At 48.9% G+C, this 20,429-nt stretch overlaps 1 protein-coding gene across 3 annotated transcripts in view; it reads left to right on the top strand.

The window, feature by feature from the left end:
• Positions 1–20,429, top strand: part of DSCAML1 (DS cell adhesion molecule like 1) — a 374,167-nt gene that overhangs the window by 33,106 nt on the left and 320,632 nt on the right. For all 3 annotated transcript variants that reach the window (XM_023208329.2, XM_031936684.1, XM_031936685.1), the window contains exons 2-3: positions 664–981; positions 4,440–4,586. In XM_023208329.2, coding sequence (XP_023064097.2) covers positions 664–981; positions 4,440–4,586 — 465 coding nt within the window. The remainder of the gene's footprint in view (positions 1–663; positions 982–4,439; positions 4,587–20,429) is intronic.

Below are 20,429 nucleotides of genomic sequence, written 5' to 3'. Positions count from 1 at the left end.
GCACTATAACTCTCTTTAGGAGCAGTGGGGTCACATTTTAGTTCTATAACCTAACTGTGTGATTCTGAACAAATTCCAAAAATCCCGGAGTTTTCTTTTTCTCTTTTCTTTCTTTCTTTCTTTCTTTCTTTCTTTCTTTCTTTCTTTCTTTCTTTCTTTCTTTCTTTCTTTTTTTTTTTTTTTGAGACAGAGTCTTGCTCTGTTGCCCAGGCTGGAGTGCAGTGGCACGATCTCTGCTCACTGCAACCCCCGACTCCCAGGTTCAAGCGATTATCCTGCCTCACGCTCTCGAGTAGCTGGAACTACAAGCACGCGCACACGGCTAATTTTTGTATTTGTAGTAGAAATGGAGTCTCATCATGTTGGCCAGGCTGGTCTTGAACTCCTAACCTCAGGTGATCCACCCGCCTCGGCCTCCCAAAGTGCTGGAATTACAGGCATGAGCCGCCGCACCTGAAGGCTGGGGTTTTCTATGGATCAGGAACTGTCTCTGATTCACCTTTGCCAGTGCCTGCTATATAGTCAGTGCCCAATAGGTGTTTACTGAATGACTGATGCTTAAAGGTCAGGTGAATGAGTGCAGCCTGTGGCAAGCCTCCGTGGCTCGTGTGGGTATTGTTAGAGCCCATGCTAACCAAGTCTCTCCCTTTGCCTCTCCTGCAGCCCGCCCTGAAGATGTTGGCACCAGCCTCTACTTTGTAAATGACTCCTTGCAGCAGGTGACCTTTTCCAGCTCCGTGGGGGTGGTGGTGCCCTGCCCGGCCGCGGGCTCCCCCAGCGCGGCCCTTCGATGGTACCTGGCCACGGGGGACGACATCTACGACGTGCCGCACATCCGGCACGTCCACGCCAACGGGACGCTGCAGCTCTACCCCTTCTCCCCCTCCGCCTTCAATAGCTTTATCCACGACAATGACTACTTCTGCACCGCGGAGAACGCTGCCGGCAAGATCCGGAGCCCCAACATCCGCGTCAAAGCAGGTAAGGGACAAGACGCCTGCTGCCCCAGTGGCACAGGAGAAGGCTGTGCCGTCATTCTGAGGGTATGTGTGCAACATGCTCGGGGCGGGGGGGCTTGCAAGAAGTCATTCACCCAAGAACAGTTTTGTTGTTCACTTTTGAATCTTAGTTTACCACTTGCTGTGTGTCCATAGGCATAAGAGACTCTTTCTCTTTCTCTCTTTTTCTCTTTCTTCTTTCCTCTTTCTTTCTCTCTTTTTCTCTCTTTCTTTCTCTTTCTCTCTCTCTCTCTCTTTTTGAAACAGAGGCTCACTCTGTCGCCCAGACTGGAGTGCAGTGGCGAGGAGACACCTTCCTAAGCTTCAGTTTTCTCATCTGCAAAGTGGATGCAACTACCTACCTCTGTATCACCACACGTGATGGTTAAATGAGATGGTGCTCATTTAAATGAGGTGCTCACTTCAGCCCTTGACTTATAGAAAATCCACAGTGAGGTTTTCTTGAAGCCTTTTATTGAAAAATAATACATAAAGAAAAGTGCACACATTATAAGTATGTAGCCTGATGAAATTTTACAAAGTTCAACTAACACTCAGATCAAGAAATACAACATCAGGACCTTCGAAGCCTTCCTCAAGCTTCTTTTCCCACACTATTCCCCTAAGAGCCACCACTATTCTGATTTCTAACAATATAGATATTTTGCTTATTTATGAACTTTATACAAATGGAGTCCAATGGTATGTATTGTCTAGACCTTTTGCTCACCATTCTGCTTATGGGATTTACCCTTACTGCCGTGTGTGGTAGGAGGTTGGTTGGTCTCACTGCCGTCTAGTGTGCCATCATGCAGCTAGAACACACTTTCTTTGTCCGTTCTACTGCTGAGGGGATGTCTGAGGATAACATATCTCATGAGAAAAGGCATTTTGGTAAAATTCATAATGAAATACTTTTAGCAGTGAAGGATTTTGGTCTTTGGAAGAGTAGATGGAGGGAAGGAAGTAGGGTTTCTCAGGTGGTCTACTTTAAGAAAAAAGAAAGTCTCATTTCTCTGGATTAGGTCAGGAGGCCAAGGGGGACAGCTTAGATCAGCCATTCTTCACTAGGACGTCAGGGTACACTGGCGTGTCATAATCAGTGGCAAGGTGGGTCTCATTATAAAGAACTGAAGTTTTGGGAATGGTTTTCTACTTAGAAGAGCTTTTCAACTTAGAGACCCAGCCCACTGCAATGGTGCCAGGCCTAGGTCATGCCATCTTTTCCAGGGACTGTATTGGGCCAACCAAGGAGAGTGGTTCTGGGAAAGGCCTCCCAACCAGCATGTGGTGACAGACCCTCTCTGACTTTTTGGAGTCCTTTTGCCTTAGGGACACCTCTCATAAGAGCAAGGTTTCAAGTAGCTGGGAACGGGAGTGTGTAGGGGTGAGGTGGGGTGAGAGCTCTGCCTCATTCCATCGGATGGTTTGGGGCTAGACCATGAGCTCTTAGAACACAGAGATTTGCTCAGGGTTTCTCCCTGGGCTCCCCATGGACTCTTTTTAGGAGCAAGTTCTTTGCACTGCTCAACCCCAGTGCAACACCAAGTGCTGGACTAGGAGCCCTGAGGCCTGGATTTGGAGCCCAGCTCTGGCCTCCACAGCGTGGAGGATTGGGTTAAGCGGAAGGGACCGTGTTTCCTGTCACCTCCCCCTCATTGGGTTAGGATGCAGTTTTCATAGTAAGTGTATAAATGTGTTTTTACAAATGAAGAGATTAAGACAAAGAGAAGTTAAGTCACTTGTCCAAGGGTACACAGCCAGTTAATCACAGACGTGCAGCTGTCATGAAAAGTGACATTATCAAAGTGCTTTCCTTGTGCTGGGCCTTTCATATGCTGCTCTTATGGTGATTTCCTTTTATAAATGAAGAAACTGAGGCTCCAGAAGGTTAACCAACCCTTGTCCAGGATCACACGGCTGGCCAGTGGAGGAGGCAGGGCCCACTTGTTAGATGCCATTAACCATAAACCTCTGCTGACTCCCTGGGACATCACGGGTGGCGTGCACTCCAGCCCGCCCTTTCCACTCTGCCACCCTGCCTCCCTCCAAGGTCCATTCCCCTTGTTCTCCTCTGTGCTCTCTCATATCTGGAGTCAGGGCCCTGCCCAAACCCATGGAAGGGCTGGACCACAGATCCACACAGCCACCAGTGCCTCTCCTCTCTTCTCTTTCTTCCACCTCAACTACATCTCCTCCTCATCATAGCCACAACTTGGAGAAGGGCAAAGAATAAAGGCCGAGGGAGGGCCAGGGAGAGCCAGGCTGACTGGAAACACAATCAATTAAGAGACTCTTGATGATGCCAGAGGGGCTGCAGGTGCACAGTCAGGGGGTGGGGATGGGCTGCCAGGGCCCTAAGTGTCACCTTGGCAACCATCGCAGGGAGAGGAGGAGGGCACGCTGCCCAGGTGCCTGCTGAGGGACAAGGTCGGGAGGCAGCAGGGCTCTGGATGTTCCAGCTTTACTTGGCAGAGAAGGGCATGGAAGGATCAAGCGAGGCCTGGGAGAGGCCAAACAGGGGAGGACAAGGCAGAGGCAGAAGCCTGGGTCCCATTGGTAGGGCTGGGTCTGCCTGCCTGTAGGGGCCAGACACATACAGTGGCTGCAGGTGGCAGTGCCCCAGAAGCCAGCTGAGGCAGGAGGTGGGCACTGTGGGGGAAGGGATGGTTCTTCAGGGGCAAGGTTGGGGGTCAGGGAGGGGTGCTCTAGAGGCTGCAGCCAGGGTCAGAAATGGGGAGAAAGCGGCAAGGATGCTCTGTTTTGGAGAATCTTGGAGACTGTGTCCATGTCTCTGGAGTTCTGTGTGCTCAGAGACAATCACAGTCCCAAACATTCTCTCCCTTTGTCCTTGTAAGTTCAGGATCTGAACTACATTTCCCAGCCTGCCTTTCATGTTGAGAAGCCCAAAACTCAGTTGTTAGAGCCTGTGTCACAGGTTTTGTTTGGGTGCATTATGGTCACTGTGTCCAAAATAATTGCCACCCTGGGTCTAACAATAATTCAGGAAATCTGGTTTGGTTTTCTTACGGGAATTCTAGCGTCTTTCCGTATTACCTGCACATCCCTTTGGTGAATATAACATTGCAGGGCTTAGGTGCTGCCCTCAAGGCTTTTAAGATCTAATATGATTTGCTAATACCGAAATGGGAGAGGTTGGAATTTGGATGGATGGTCTTGCAGAGGGAGGCCAGATATTTTTGAGGGAGAAGAGGCTGCCCAGTAGGATGGGGGGGAGGTTGATGGAGAAGGAGTTGCCCAGACAAGAACAAGATCATGGCAGGGGCTTCTGGGCTGGCTAAGAGGGAGGGGGGAAGGAAGAAGTGAAGAAGGTGAGGCTGAAGGAGCAGAGGGAGTTGAGCTGACTCTCTGTTCCTTTCTGGGGACCCTCACCACATCCTTGTGACACTCTTCTCTTCCCCACTGCCAATCTCTCTGCAGTTTTCAGGGAACCCTACACCGTCCGGGTGGAGGATCAAAGGTCAATGCGTGGCAACGTGGCCGTCTTCAAGTGCCTCATCCCCTCTTCAGTGCAGGAATACGTTAGCGTTGTGTCTTGGGAGAAAGACACAGTCTCCATCATCCCAGGTAAGAAGTGTCCTGGGGCTATGGCAGACGGGTGCTTGCTTTGTGGGGACTGGGTAAAGTAGAGATGCCGGAGCTGGTTGTTGAGTTCAACAAGATCTTGAGATTGGTCTTGGGGAGTGATTTGTTATTGTTCTGGTGATGCTTTGGCAAAAAAAAAAAAAAAAAAAAAAAAAGTGTCTTTGGTCTTGGCCTGGCACGTCTCTGTGTGGGGTGTTGAAGACCCACACGCTGGTGGTCTTGGCTGGGTGTGAGGGTGCCATCAGACACCGAGTGCAGTGGAAGCCCCATCCTTTCTGACTGCTGGGGTTTTGCTTGACCCAGTCCTGAGGCAAGGCTGGAAGCACCTTACCTGCGAAAGGTGGCAAGGGGACGAGGGATGAGAAGAGGATTTGTGGTCTGTGTTCCTGTGTTGTGTGACTAAAACAGTGAGCACTGCCTCCCTGGAGGACCTGACTTCAGGAAGCATGTGTATGGGGACTTTCCTTCTTTCCTTCTTGCATGAGTTGGCTAAAGACTCCATCGGAATTCTAGCTGGCCTCACTTTGAGGCTGATGTTGGGAGATGGGGTTCATACCATGTTGTGGGTTCATCTCATTACAGCTGCTGTGATTGCGAGTCCCTCATTATTGGCTCCTTTTACCTCTGTGGGGTTGTGTCTCCCACAGGAAAATAGGTATGGAAGCCCCAAGAGAGGACCTCAGGTCCTTAAAATACCTCTAGGCCTCCATTTACAAAACTGTGGGATTTTTCCATCACCAATTTCTTCATCTCTGCATGTTGCCGGGGTTCTGCTGCGTTTTCTTCCTTTCTCAACCAAGGACCTTTGTTTCCCTTGCTGTAAATTGGAGCAACTGGACCAGGTGATCTCTGAGTGCCCTTTGAGCATTAAGGTCCCATAACTGATTGTATGAAACGATTCTTGCTCCTCAGCGTTGATGGTTTAGTTGGGGAAGATAAGACTTCTATTCATGGAATCTTTAAAGCAGGGGTTCTTAAGCCTGCTACCCATTTAAATCCCGGAGGAGCTTCTTTAGAAACACCAGTGCTGGCCGGGTGCGGTGGTTGGTGCCTGTAATCCCCGTACTTTGGGAGGCTGAGGTGGGTGGATCACGAGTTCAGAAGATCGAGACCATCCTGGCTAACACAGGGAAACCCCCTCTCTACTAAAAATACAAAAAATTAGCTGGGCGAGGTGGCGGGCGCCTGTAGTCCCAGCTACTCGGGAGGCTGAGGCAGGAGAATGGCGTGAACCCAGGAGGTGGAGCTTGCAGTGAGCCGAGATCGCACCACTGCACTTCAGCCTGGGCGACAGAGCAAGACTCCATCTCGGGAAAAAAAAAAAAAGAAACACCAATGCTTAGCCTCAAATCAACTGAATCAGACTCTCCCAGGAGTAGAGCCTGGGCATCAGCCTTTTCAATGCTCGCTAGGTGGTTCTGATGTGTACCTAGGACAAGAACCATGCTCTGGCGTGTTGACAGCTAATGCAGCAGGAGACTTTCTTTGAGACATTAATTTGCCTTTTACGCTCAGTACTTTTTCCTTCTCTCAGTTCCAAGCAGATGGCCAGGCCATTATATCTCTAGACTTCAGAGCTGGTAGCAGGATGGGAATTCGAAGCTCCTGGAAGACAGCTGCTCCTCCTGTCTTTTGTAAAACCATAGGCTAATAGCAAAGGTTAGGAAGGGTGTTTTGTCTGGGGAGGAGAGCCTCTGAGGGCAAGGAGCAAAGAGGAGATGAAAGGATGCCAGGGTTGGGGACCGTGCGGAAGGCTGCTCCCTGGACGCAGCCAGAAGAAGCGGTTGGACCCGCAGGGGTGGCTGTGTGGGGCCCTGCAGGGTCCGGGACTGAGGCCAGGGTTCTTGTGTTCAAATGAGTCACAAGGTGCACAGCCCAAGAGCCAAAGCAATCATTCAGGCAGGGACCATGGGCTGGTGAGGACCAGAGGTACCCCGGAACTTGGCATACCCTGGGAGAAGCCCCAATAATGTTGGGGACAATCTCCTGCCTATCTAGTAGAGTCAGATTTAAGGTGATTTAAAGAACATAAAGAAATGTGGTGTTCCTCATATACTTAAGTTTATGGACTAAGCATTATATCCATTTATAATGATAATTTTTGCATTACAATTTGGGGGGTGCTTACTATATCCCAGGTACAGGGCTCAGAAACTTCCATACAGGATCTCTTTTTATCATCACAAAAAGTCCATAAATGTGTTTTCCCCTCTCCACTTTACAGAAGGGGAAACTGAGGCTCAGAGAAGCAAAATACCTTCTGAATCACACTGAGCAGAGGGTGGGGCTGGAACCAGAGTCTGTTTTTTTAACCTGTGTGGTTAACCCCACACAGACATGCTTCCCCCACCATATAAATGTATCCAGTAAAGTGTTACTCTAGCTACAGTGGAGGCTTTAAATGTGTGCGGTAGGCAGTGAGGGCTTTGACTTTAGGAAGGGGGACAAATTGATGTAGGGACGACTTCATGGAATCAAGTGCAGTGTGGTGATTAAGAGCCTAGAATCTAGGACCAGACTACCCGCATTTAATACTCACTCCATTGCTTACTAGCTGGGCGAGTCGTTTACTCCCTCCGTTTCCCCACCTGTAAAATGGACTCATAGGGTTCGAGTAAGAATTAAATGAATCAATATATGAATAATGTCAAGAACACTGCTGGACACTTGCTGAGCACGTGGTTATAGCGAGGTTATAGCGATTATTAGGTGGAAGAGAGCACTGGCGCTGGCTGTTTGCTGCGGTGGTGTGTGTTTCTGGTATGGAGTGGTGTCTGTGTTCCCCATGCGACTGCAGTTCCCACGGGCCAGCACTGGATCGTTCTCATCCACACATCCCCACTTCTGCACTCAGGGTAAATAAAAGCTCGCTAAATGATCAGTGAGTAGATGAATGGGTGGCTGGAAGAATTCTGGAGGAATCTGGGGAATGGCATGGACAGAGGCATGGAATAAGGACAGCAGGCTGGGCGTGGGGTCGGGAGAAGACCAGATCAGATAGGAGAGAAGGAAGGTTAACTGGTTCCTGTGCTTAGGAGCTGGAGGCAGGGAGCTTCCCCCAGGCAGCCCTTGTAGTTGGTGCTTCAGGGCTGTCTTTGATGTCAAGACTGGGCTGGTGGCCCCAAAGGGCATAATTATCAGGGAAGTGGCCTTGATGCTAATCTGCGGGGCTGTGTTAAGCTTTGGTTTTGCAGAACCCCTTTCTTTAGTTTGGCCTTGGAGAATTTTCTTCTCCTGCCCAGCCCTCCAGCCCTATCCATAATCCTTCTAGATCATTCTACAGCTACATGTTAGATCCGGGGCCAGTCTTCCCCAAGCACAGAAATCCAACTAGCATAATCATGGAGGACTCCATGAGAACCAGAGAGAGTGGAGTTTTGTCTTGTCCAGGCTCTGTAGGTGAGGGGACCAGAACTCGGGCCCACATGCCACATGCTTTAATTTTGGCAAAGGCAGGTAGTTTGATTTTTTATAAAAATAGGGTTTTTTTTTCCACTAACCATATTCACACTATGCCCAGTATGTGTGCTATGTGTGTGTGTGCATTTTGAGGTGGGGAGGCTGGATGGCACTTCTCATGGTAGGGGAAGATTACATGCAAGTTGCCCTGAAGGTTAATGGAAGATGGAGGAGCCAGGGATACTTCCCTCTGATGCTTCAGGATCAGCTTCCGGAGCCAGAGGAACTGTGTTGACTTTGATTTCTGGATCTACAGGGCTGGGCTCAGCTTCTCCACAAACCGCAAGTCTGGGAGGAGCTGGAACACAGAAGGAGGGGCAGGGAGACTGGTGTGGGCCCATCAGAGCCCCAGGAGGCATCCCCTTGGGGATGCAGGTACCCTGGGAGGAGGGGGCCCTCATGTGGTTGCAGCCCCTGTGGATGGGAGCTGGCTGTCCCACGCCTCTTTCTGAGGGAGTCTGGGAAGAATTGAAGGCTTGGGACCAAAACAAGCTCCATGAATTGGGTGTTTACTCACAGGTTAGCCTTCCTGGCTATCTCTGGCTATCCTGAAGCTGGCAAAGGAAACTCTCACCAGCTTTTTGGCTGTGCTTTGCCCAGGGCAGTGACAGGCTGGAGAAATAGCTCAAAGTGTTACCCTTTAGCCACCTACTATACCCGCCTCCACTCCCTCAAGCAGGTCATCTTTCCATCCCACTGTTTAAAGACGTGTGTATAAAGCTCAGAGCCTCTCACTTTGTATCTGGCAGACTCCCACCCTTGCTTCTCTCTCCAGGGATTTGGTCCTGGTGTGAATTGGCTCTCCAAGGCTGGCAGGGTGGGGGTAAGAGGGCCAAGGGCTGAGCACAAACATAAATTAAAATTAAGGCCTCCAGTGAAGCTGAGATGTGGTTTAATTTCCCATCTGCATGATCACCATTACAATACATGTTATTGGATGTAAAGATAAATCCGGCCCTGTTCCTAATAGCTTTTAATTTCCACCAGACCTGATTATATCAATGCGGGCCCCTTGTGGGAGTTTCCCAGCATGCTCTTCCCCAGCATCCTGACTGGCTGTCTCGGCCCCAGCGGGGAGTTTGGGACACTGCTCAGATGCGGGCCAGATGTGTCTGCTGCTGCTCAGGAAGACAAGCCTACATCAGCTCCCTTGTCCATGCAAATGGGAATACTGAGTTGTCACCGTGCCTTGGCCGGCTGAAAGTGTGCTGAGGACACTGTTTGTTGTGAGTAGGGAGACACAGGGGCAAGGAGGCATCTGGCCAGAGGGGTCCTGTGACATGAGAAAGGGTCTCCTAGTGTCGTATAAGGATTCCTATCAGGCAGTGCTTCCTCCTAGGAGCTCGCCTTTGGCCAAGAGAGCAAAGTAAACCACCAGCCTCCCTAGAATAATGAACTCCAGAGTTCCAGGGTGACAAGTGGGTTTTCATAGCTCTCATTCGATTCAGCGATCTCTTCTGCCTGGGGTACAGTGGACCCTTCCTCTCTGTTGACGCCCTGCCCCTCTTTTGTCCCTTACTCTTCCACGAGGCCAGAGGTCTGCCAGGCAGACAGTACTACCCTGGTTTCGTTCCCGGAGCCCTGCCTTCATTCTATCTTGCGTCCTAGTCTGTTATTTCTGTCTGTCTGCAGCAGGAGGGTGTACGACTGTATCTTTTTCATCTTTTTATCCCCAGAACCAGCACAGCACTGTCACAGAGGAATAATAATAATAATAACAAGATGAATGATAATACCTGTCATGTATGGAGACCTCGTTTGGGTTCGGCATTTTACATTTATTATCTCTAAACCTCACAATAACCCTTTCAGAGAGATACTGTTTTTATGTTCTGCTTTTGTTTTTATTTCCTCATTTAATAAATGAGGATGTTGAGGTCCAGAGCAGTTAAGCACGTTACCCAAGGCCACAGCTAATAAGAGATGTGGCCTGGATGTGAGCTGGTCTTCCACGTTCCTCTACTTCCCGCCGCCTCTCCGGAGCAGGCTCGGAATCGTTAGGAGTCGGGTGTCCTTAGGTTTCAGCATAGGAGGAGGGCCCATCTCTGTCTCCTGCACTTGCCTGGGAACAGAACCCTATCACCAACCCTTGTGCTGACCTCTGGCTGTGTGTGCAGTGACCACAGGCTTGGGCTCCTCTGAAGGGCAACAGATCTCCAGCTTAAAAACCAGTGAACAAAACAGCCATCCTAACAAGAAGGCTTTGTTGGGTTCTGGCTCTGTTTTTGGCCCCGTGGGAGACACAAAGACTGTCCTAAACTGGGAATTTAGGATTCGGCTCATGTTGTCGGCTCTGATGGACAGGGATGGATAATCTCAATACAACAAACAAATGTGATCTTGGTTTGGCTTTGGAATGCAGATTCAATTTATTAATTACATTTCACTCAGGCTGACATGAGGGTCACTTCTTTGGATCCCACGAATCTACACCAATTTGAATGGGAGATAGGCACAGAGAGGGGAGGTGGTGCCAGTGCTGGAAACCAGTTTGGGCCACATGTAGGCTGTGAACATGTGGAATCACAGACTGTGAGAGCTGGAAAGTGCCCTGGAGACTGTGTCACTCAGCCTCTGCATTTATGGATAAAGAAACCCAGGTCCAGACCAACACTCTCCCCTGCCATCTTCTCTCCTGTCTCCTGCTCTCTCTCAGGGCACATGATTTTAACTACTCATGGGCACCTTTGTATTTCACTACAGATACCAGATATTTTTCCTCCTTTGTCTGTCTGAAGCCTACGCATCTTTCAAAGTCTGGTTCAAATACTACTTTTTCCATGATGTCTTTCCTCGATTTCTGCTAAGGATGGATTTAAAAGTCACCCAGATTAACCCACTCCAAGGGGCTCCTTTTCTGAACTCCCTCCAAACTTTATCGGTTCCTTGCTCAAGACACTAATCGTACTTTGTCCTGTAATTTTTTTAAAAAGTCTGTGTTATCTCCATTACAGGAATGTATAATCATCAGGGGCAGGATTCATATTTTATTCAGACCTCTCTTTCTCTCCAGTGATTAATGGTGATGACAAAATGACAGTCTCTCCCCTACTGAACTGTCCTGTGGCATGGAGGACACCGGGAGACCTGCCTAAAGTCCCGTAGCAAATCGGTGGCATTACCAGGTTCTCAGCTTGGTGGTCCTTCACCTCCATAATGCCGAGTTGCTTCTGTGGGTTCCTCTTGTGATTCTCTGCTGTTCGGGTATAGAATTGGAGACCTAAGCTCTCAAGTACTTACGAGTCTGGAGAAAAGCGGCTGGGATTGTCACCCTGCACTAGTGGGAAATAGACGATAGATCCGAGGCAATTCAACAAAAGGGGCTTGGACCCCTGCTGGGTGCCAGGCACAGTGCCAGGCCTTGCAGAGGAGTCCAGGTTGGCCATGATCTGTTCCTTTCCTGGCTTCTGTCTGGGGACTATAGTGTCTTCCCACAAAGAGGAGGATGCCACAGGAACATTCTTTCTGTTGATGGCCACGCAGTAAGGCATGCTGAAGGAGACGGGGCTCAAGTCAGGCCCTGGAGTCTGTGACCAGGTCAAGAGGGCAGAGAGAGCACTTTGGATGGAGGTGACAGTGCAGGCACAGGCAAGTGGGCAATGAAAGGGTGGGGTGATCTGGGAACATGGCTGGAGGGTAAGAAGAAGTAGTGAGCAACCTGAGAGGTCACTGGGCCATTTAACTCATGGAGGTACTGCCTAGTTCTAGGGAAAAAGAATAAGGGACAACATCATAATAATGAGTGATATTTATTGAGCACTTACTAAGTTGCCAGGCTCTGTTCTAAGCATTTGACATATGTAGCTTGCTTCACCTTCTCAGCAATCTAAAGAGAAGGGGACTTTTATCCCCCCATTTTGCAGATGGGCAAGTAGAGGTACAAGAATGCTAAGTAAATTGCTTAAAGGTAGTAAGTGGTGGAGCCACAACTTAAACTTATGTATTCAGACTCCATCATCTGTGCTCCTAAGTGCTGCACTAAATTGTCTCCCACAGAATTCACATATATATAACATTATATATATATGAGACGGAGTCTCACTCTGTTGCCCAGGCTGGAGTGCAGTGGCACAATCTCAGCTCACTGCAAGCTCCGCCTCCCAGTTCAGGCCATTCTCCTGCTTCAGCCTACCCAGTAGCTGGGACTACAGGTGCCCGCCGCCACCCGCGGCTAATTTTTTGTATTTTTAGTAGAGATGGGGTTTCACCATGTTAGCCAGATGGTTTCAATCTCTTGACCTCGTGATCCGTCTGCCCTGGCCTCCCAAAGTGCTGGGATTACAGGTGTAAGCCACTGCGCCTGGCATATATATATATATATACTTTTTGAGATGGAAGCTCGCTCTGTCACCCAGGTGATCTTGGTTCACTGCAACCTCCGCCCCCCCAGGTTCAAGTGATTCTCTTGTCTCAGCCTCCTGAGTAGCTGGGATTACAGGCGCACACCACCGTGCCTGGCTAATTTTTGTATTTTTAGCAGAGACAGGGTTTCACTGTATTTTAAAACTCCTGCAAACCAACAAGAAAAAGACAATGCGACAGAAAGTTGGAGAACAGTTATGAGCAAACAATTCACAGAAGATATAGTGGGATGTGTGGAAAGAAGACAGGCTGTGGAGTCTGCTAGTCTTAATTGATGACCTTGCAAGTTACTTCCAAAGCCTCAGTTTAATCATCTATAAAATGGGAATAATAAAACCTATTGCACATAGAATCCTTGAAATAAATTTGGGCCTCAGAGGAGACTCAAATTCCTAAATGGGAAAGGAGTCACCTAAATGCATCAAAGAAATTGCCCATCTAGCTTCCTGCAGTTGTGCAACCTTAGACCTCATCTCCCTCGCCCCATCTTCTCCATTGTCTGGCATCATCACCCACCACCTGTGCTACCTCTTTTGGGTGCTGAGCTAGAGGTGGTAAGCTAGGGGCTGTAGCCACCCAAAGGGGTGATGGTTCTAGAGTCACAGATGGAGAGTGAATCCCCCTAAATATGATCTTGAGAAAGCTACAAAGGACTGTGCAAGATGGATCAACCACCATCATGTTTTTATCTCAAATATTCCATGATATTCACTGAATAGAATGACAGAAACAAAGTGCCTAGGATGTAGTATTAATCTCTGGATTCACTAGCACCTTGCAGGGTACCTGATAAACATTTTCTGTTGAGGGAAGGGATGGAGGTGCTGTTTGGTACCAACATAGTAAAGATCAGCTCCGCAAACTGCAGGGTGTCTAATTTGCTCCAAGTGCTCAAGCCCTGGTTCAATAAAAACTATTGTCTCTCAAACGATACAGTTTATAAAGTGCTTTCAGATGATGTCACTTGCTCCTCACAGTAGCCCCCGTTACCTTGCCCATTTTATAGGTGTGGACACAGAGGCAGTGTGGCTTAGTGACTTGTGCAGGCAGAAGAGGAGTGAGAGGGGAGGCAATAGATGTGTATGAGTCCATAAGTGTATGTAGGGCCCCACGGCAGGCACCTGCGTGTAATCTCATTCAATCATGCTTGGAACCCTCGGAGGGAAACATGCTACCCCCATTCTTAGATATAAAGAAAATGAGATTCAGAGAGGCCGAGTGATTTGCTCCAGGTCACACAGCTTCCAAGTGGCAAGGCCTGGGTATGGACCAGAGCTTCTGTCCCCAAAGTCCAAGCCTCTTCCTTGTAACAGTGACTCCAGGCAGAGCGCTGTCCTAAGAACTCCCAGCAATTACTGTCTCCCTCATCAAGGCAGTTAGAGAGCGGAAAAGACAGCTGGTCCTTAATTTGGCTGTTGTTTGTTTATTGTTTGCTTCGGTGAGAAAGGAAGCCTCGGACTCAGACATATTGTATTCTTCCTTGAAGTGTGGAGAAAATCCTACCTGCCAAAGCTGTTAAGCACGTGATTACAAGAAAGCACTGGGAGGCAGCAATGGGATTCTCTCCCTAAACTGAAATGATACTCACAGTGGCAAGAATCATTGGTAGGAAAATAAGTGATCAGTTACTGAGCTCATCTGTGATAAGTGTTTTTCTCCATCATTTTATTTAAGCTTCACAGGTGCCCTATGTAGTCAGTATTATTATTATTCCCATTTTGCAGATGTGGGGCCTGAGGCAGAGAGTCACAGAGGTCAGCCTTCCCAAGGCCATACCCTGAGGAAATGACGAGGCAGAATCTGAGCCCAGGGCAGTGTGATTTCAGCTCTTAGAGATAGCTTGGGCCACTTCTCCATCTGTGCCCTGCAGCCGGCATCTCCTTCAGTTTGTATGGTGCCCTCTGGTTTATAAAGCCTGTTCACCAGTATCATCTTATGAATCCTCCCAAACACATCTGCGGGAGACACAGGTTTAACAGACTCATTTAACAGACAAGGCAATCAGGGCACTGAGGGACCTGCCCAAGGAGGGGCACACCAGAACTCTGGTTTTGATGCCTATGCCCCAGGAACTCTCAAAGCACCCCCTCCCAGAGAGCACGCCCACAGCTCCCTAGAACTCTTTCCAATATCCCAGCAGGCGGGCTGCTCTGCGCTTGCACGCCAGTTGGTTGGTTCCAGAACCATCAGCCGCACTCCTCAGTCAAGCAGAAATGTCTCGTGTTCACAGGTGCCTCTGGCGGCGTGTGCATGTGTCATGTTTTGCTTTTCCATTTAGTTCATGGCAGGCGCTGCATTTCCAGAGCACCCCCTGGGTGAATTTCAGCAGATTTAAGACAATTGCAGGAAAACGCTGTGCCCTGGGATCACACCGTGGCGGTGGACACAGAGCAAGCAGCATTGTTTGGTTAAGTTGGCACCTCTGAAAGTTACCCTGAAATCAGAGCAGAATTCTTTATAGAAGGTTATCCTACACATAAATCATCATCAGGCTACCTCATTTTTGTTTAATGCCTACCTAACTGTGCTGTAGTCTAAAAATGTGTGTTTAGTGAAGTCAAGGGTTGCAGGGAAATTATAGGGTTTTCAAAAACCCATTTGCTTTGCTGGTGTTCACATCAGAATCAATCTTGCCTTTAGTTCTCAATCTCATCACAAACATGCAGTCTTGCTTGCCGAATTCTGGCATTTAATGTAGGGTAGCATTTATTCAGAAGAAGCCAACGGTGCTTACAGAATGGTAGAGCTATGTATAGATGGCACTTCCTGCCAAGCCTTGATTTTGAACTCTGTTGTGTATCAATGAGAGCCAGAGCTGGTGGAGATGGTGCTATGGTTCTGTGCGGAGGCCTGTGCTGGGTAACAGTGGGCGGGGTGGTCTGCGTCCGCAATGCCACAAGCCTCAATGTGTGCGAGCACATAGTAGGCACCCAGGCAATGTTTGTCGAATGCTTAGAGGACGGTTTAGCCGGGAAGGTGACTGATCCTTTAGATTAAGTTGTAAATGGGATGGATGAGAATGAAGGGGCGTGTGCGGCTGTACCTGTTTCCGTGGCTGCTGGAAAAAAGCCACCATTTGCTCCTGTTCTGCTCTGAAGAAGCAGGGCTTGCTTGGAATCTCTTCTGTGATGAAGTGAAGCTGTTTAGAGAAGCAAAATCCTGTGGGCTCTGGCCTCAGAGGGACCTGGGTTCCAACACTGACCCTGCTCCTAACTTGCCTTCTGACCCTGGCCAAGGTCTTAACCTTTCTGAGCTGCACATTTTTCAGTTGTGAGGATTCAAAATCAGGTACTTTTATTTTCTGTATAGAGAAAATACTTTTTCCATGTATATAATGTATTTTTCTATATAGATCTGTTTTCTATATACAGTTTCTCTATGCGTAGGTTTTCAGTTTTTCCTAGGGCTAGACAGACGCATGTCCACAAGCTGCCCTGGCCTTAGTCGTCTTTGCTGTGTAGCCTGGGAGGTCTCTGTGAGGAGTGAGACCATCGGTGTGAGCATTTAGGAGGGCAGACACTGCTGCCCTGACACAGAGGGTCACAGGCTCATGTGGCCTTCAGGGCTAAGGGCCTGAGGGCAGGATGTGGAGGATCCTAACCCTCATGATGGGGCAGAGAGGCAGGGACACCCTTAGTGTTACCCCCTAAGGCCAAAGCCCAACGGTCCCATTATGCTCTTTGTTTTTGTGGGCCTGGTGTCTTGCTGTGTGCAGAAGCCTCTGGAATTTAAATACGAGTCTCTGTAGCTGCCAAGCTCGACTTTCAGAGTGGAATTTCAAGCCGGTTGGAGCCGGGCACAGACCTTCCCATCCCAGTATGGAGGGCAGGAGGGGCCCTGGGCCTGGACAAAGGCCTCTAAGGTTGAGGTGTTTCCTCTCACACCTAGAGACTCCTCTTCACCTCCGGCTCAGAGCAGTTTGGGGCTCAAAGTATGTCTGAATACCCAAGCCATTAGGGCGACAGGATCTGCCAGAATCCTGAAGACACCACTGAGAGGCAGACAACTAAATGGGAGAAGGGCCTGTGGAAGTGGGTGGCCGTGAAGGTGGCCGTGGGTGTGGGTGGAGTCTGGGGCTCTGCCAGGTGTGGAGTGAGCTTCATCCTATGTGAGAGTCTGGGGGCTTCTCTGAGACTTTGTAACAAAAGAATCCCTTCTAAGAGTGCGTGGCTGGGGTCCCTCTTCACTGCCCCTCATAGTGGGACACAGAAAGGGAAAAGACTTGCATTGAGAATGTTCCAGAACCTGTGGCTACTGCACAGTCCTAGGAAAGCCATTTTGCAAAGCCTGATGGAACATGGTTGTACCCTAGGACCTGCGCCCAGGAAGGGATACAAAACCACAGCTTCTGGTTCTGTCAGCCTGTAGCTGTGCCAGCCATAGCTGTGCCAGCCATGTCTGACGTCGATGTCATCCCCTAAATCTATCTAAACGCCTATGTTGGCATAAGCAACAATCCGTTGATTGAATTTTTAGTTCATTATTTAATTTAGCAAATGTTTTTTGGTGCTTCCTGTGTGCATGATGGGTGCTGTGTTATGTAGACAGTGATTCCCAGGGGTCTCTGCTTGAGGATCTCAAGGGATTTGGAGAAATTCCTCTTCCCACGCACCAAAGAAACTAATTTTAATTAAAATATATATGCGTGCATGTGTATAAATAGCATGCATGATGTACTTTGTACATATTGAATAGGTACATATATGTATTCACACACTCATGCACACACGGATCTTTTTTTACCCATGGAAAGCGGAAAGAGACTTACCTGTGTAGACCCCAGCAGTGCCCCAGAGCAGGGACCTAAGAAAGATGTCTTGGTGTTTTGAATTTTAGGGACAGCCTTGGATGAACCACTGTTTCATGAGCCTGTTAGGCATATGAAGGGTGGGCAGAGGTATGGAAACATTTGGGGACACCGTGCCAGCCTTCAGGGTCTAATAGGCAAGATGAGTATGGGACACAAGTGACCCAACGCAAGGCAACAACACAACACAACACACAAGAGTGTAATGAGGGTGCAGGAGAGCAATCAAGTTCTTGGGGGACTGAGAGGTGGGGGACACCCATCTTTTGTGATTAGAGAAGATGCCCTGTAGGAAATGGCCCCTCCTCCTGGGTCCTGGAGAAGGGGTCTGTTTTGGCAGGCTGAGCTCCTACAGGGGAGCAATGTTCTAGATCTGCCAGCTCTCAGCTTTAGAGTCCCCTGGGGAGCTTACGAAAACCACCAGTGTCTAGCCCTGACCCCAGGACAATTAGATCAGGATCCTTGGCAGTGAAACCCAGGCATCTGCATTTGTTAAAGCTCCCTGTGTGATCCCAGTGGGCAGCTGGGGTCTGGGTGAGGGAGGCTGTGCCAGTGAACTCCTGGAGAGCTGAGAACAATGGGCTGCTCTTGGGGAAAAGCAGCCTGGCTGGGCTCAGGATGCATCACAGGTGGGATATAACTGATGTTGTGTGAGTTGTATGTAATCAAAGGGCAATGGGGAGCCAGTGAAGATTTTGAGTGGGGCATGGTTGGGAAGGAATTTTAGGGGTTGGTCTTCAGTAATCAAGGATGTTTCCAGAAAAGTGGAGGGTCATCCCTGGCTTCAGCCTCCTGGAGTCCATGTCTGCCCTTGAATTTTCCAGGATTTATCACTGGGTATCCTTCAGGGGGATGGGCCCAGAGCTGCCTCTGTCACATACCCCACATTCCTGTCTTACTCCTGTGCTCCTCCTCAGGCTGCTGGCCCTAAACCCGGGCACCGGCAAGGTGAATGTGGGAGCTCACCAGAGAGGTCTGTGGGAGGAAGGACCCCACATGGCATACTCAGATTTTAAGCAATGTGGGGATCTAAGGCAAACTAAATAGTCTCTCACTTTTTATAAAATAATAGTCAAATTTGTATCGTGCTTTTATGTTTACAGCACAGTTTCATACATATTAAATTATTATTATTATTGTTATTTGAGGTAGAGTCTCATTTTGTTGCCCAGGCTGGAGTGCAGTGGCATGATCTCGGCTCACTGCAACCTCCAACTCCTGGGTTCAAGCGATTCTCCTGCCTCAGCCTCCAGAGCAGCCAGGGTTACAGGCGCCTGCCACCACACCTGACTAATTTTTGTAATTTTAGTAGAGTTGGGGTTTCACCATCTTGGCCAGTCTGGTCTCAAACTCCTGACCTCAAGTGATCCTCCCACCTCCGCCTCCCAAAGTGCTGGGATTACAGGCATGAGCCACTGGGTCTGGCCCATATATATATAAAATTTGATTCTTGTCATGATTCCGTGTAGCATGGAAACAATTACCTTCATTTATAGATGAGCAAACAAAGGCCAGAGGCAATGGCTTTACCTCTGCAATTCTTTCCAGACTCAGGAAAGGAAAATAAACTTATTGACAGCAGGAAGCAGGCACCAGGGGCAGCATTTATTCGGCTTCTGGACTGTGGACCAGACACGATGCCAGGCACTGTCACAGACGTAACCTCACATTTTAAAGACAGAGTGTTTTATCTGTTTCCTCATGGTCTATAGCCCATGATGAATGGGAAAACACTTGGCCTGACCAGCAGACCAGAACCAGATAAATAAAACAATCACTCCATGTCTGCTTTATGAACTTATCTTGTCAGGGCCGTTTGAGTTGTTGGATCTCATTTTGTACTTGTGACAGGTGGTGTCATCACTATGTTCAGATGAGGAAACTGGGGGTCAGAGAAATGTCTTGCCCAAGGCCAAGTAGCATAGTGCGAATGGTAGATGAGATCCTGCCGCGTGGAGTGAGTCGAAGCTGTACTGGTTGTTGTGTGGAGTGTGCAGGGAGAATAAAACACAGCACTTGCCATGTGCCAGGCATTGTATGAATAGCTTGATAAAACTGACTCTTTTAGTCTTCCCAGTATCATTATAAGGTGGGTGGAATTATCATCCCCACTTTTTTGTGTTTTCTCTTTTATAGATAGGATCTGGCTCCATCACCCAGGCTGGAATGCAGTGGCGTAGTCTCAGCTCACTGCAGCCTCCATCTCCCATGCTCAAGTGATCCTCCTGCCTCAGCATCCCAAGTAGCTGGGACTATAGGCACACACCACCACACTCAGCTAATTTTTTTTTTATTTTTTGTAGAGACAGGATCTCACAATGCTGCCCAGGCTGTTCTTGAACTCCTTGGCTATGGTGATCCTCCTACCTCAGCCTTCCAAAGTGCTGAGATTATTGGCATGAGCCACCATGCCCAGCCATCATTACCATTGTACAGATGAAAAAAAAAAGAAGAACAGAGAGGTGCAGTAAATTGTCCAAGATCACATAGCAGTAAGAATAAAGTGGGGATTCAATCCAAACCATGTGATATCAGAGCCCACTATCTGTCTCTAGGCCATCACATCTGGGGCTCCTGGTTCTTGGTTCCAGGGTTTTCCACTGGACTGAACTCTCTGTAGGAGGAGGAAGGGAAGAACACAAAAGACAGGTCTCAGTCTGGGGGCCAGGTGTCCAGAGCTTGAGACCCTGGTCTGAGCATGTCCAGGTGTGAGGCCTCCTCTGGGGGCCAGGTGTCCATGTGTGAGGCCTCCTCTGGAAGCTGAGTCCAGGTTTGACGCCTCCTCTGGGGGCTGGGTGTCCAAGTGTGAGACCTCGTCTGGAAGGTGAGTCTAGGTGTGAGACCTCCTCTGGAGGCTGAGTGTTGAGATGTGAGGCCTCATCTGAAAGATGAGTTCAGGTGTGAGGCCTCCAGTGGGGGCCTGGGTGTCAAGGTATGAGGCCTCCTCAGTGGGCTATGTGTCCAGGTGTGAAGCTTCATTTTCTTGAATGAGTGACCAGATACGAGACCGCCCTGTAGAGGCCAAGTATCCAGATGTGACCTCTTTATGCCCCTCTCTCCTTTAGATCATTTTCCTAACAGTCTCCGGCCATCCTAGAGTGTGACAGGGATAGGACTAGAAAAATGGGAAAGGGCATGGTGTTTCTACTTCCGGCTCTGTCCCTACATAGTGTTAAGACCTCTTTCTGGATGTCAGT

This window comes from Piliocolobus tephrosceles, chromosome 13 (assembly GCF_002776525.5).
Source record: "Piliocolobus tephrosceles isolate RC106 chromosome 13, ASM277652v3, whole genome shotgun sequence".
In the NCBI taxonomy this organism is placed as follows: domain Eukaryota; kingdom Metazoa; phylum Chordata; class Mammalia; order Primates; family Cercopithecidae; genus Piliocolobus; species Piliocolobus tephrosceles.
The sequence above is the reverse complement of the archived record's forward strand: the minus strand, read 5'-3'. Positions and strand labels throughout refer to the sequence as shown.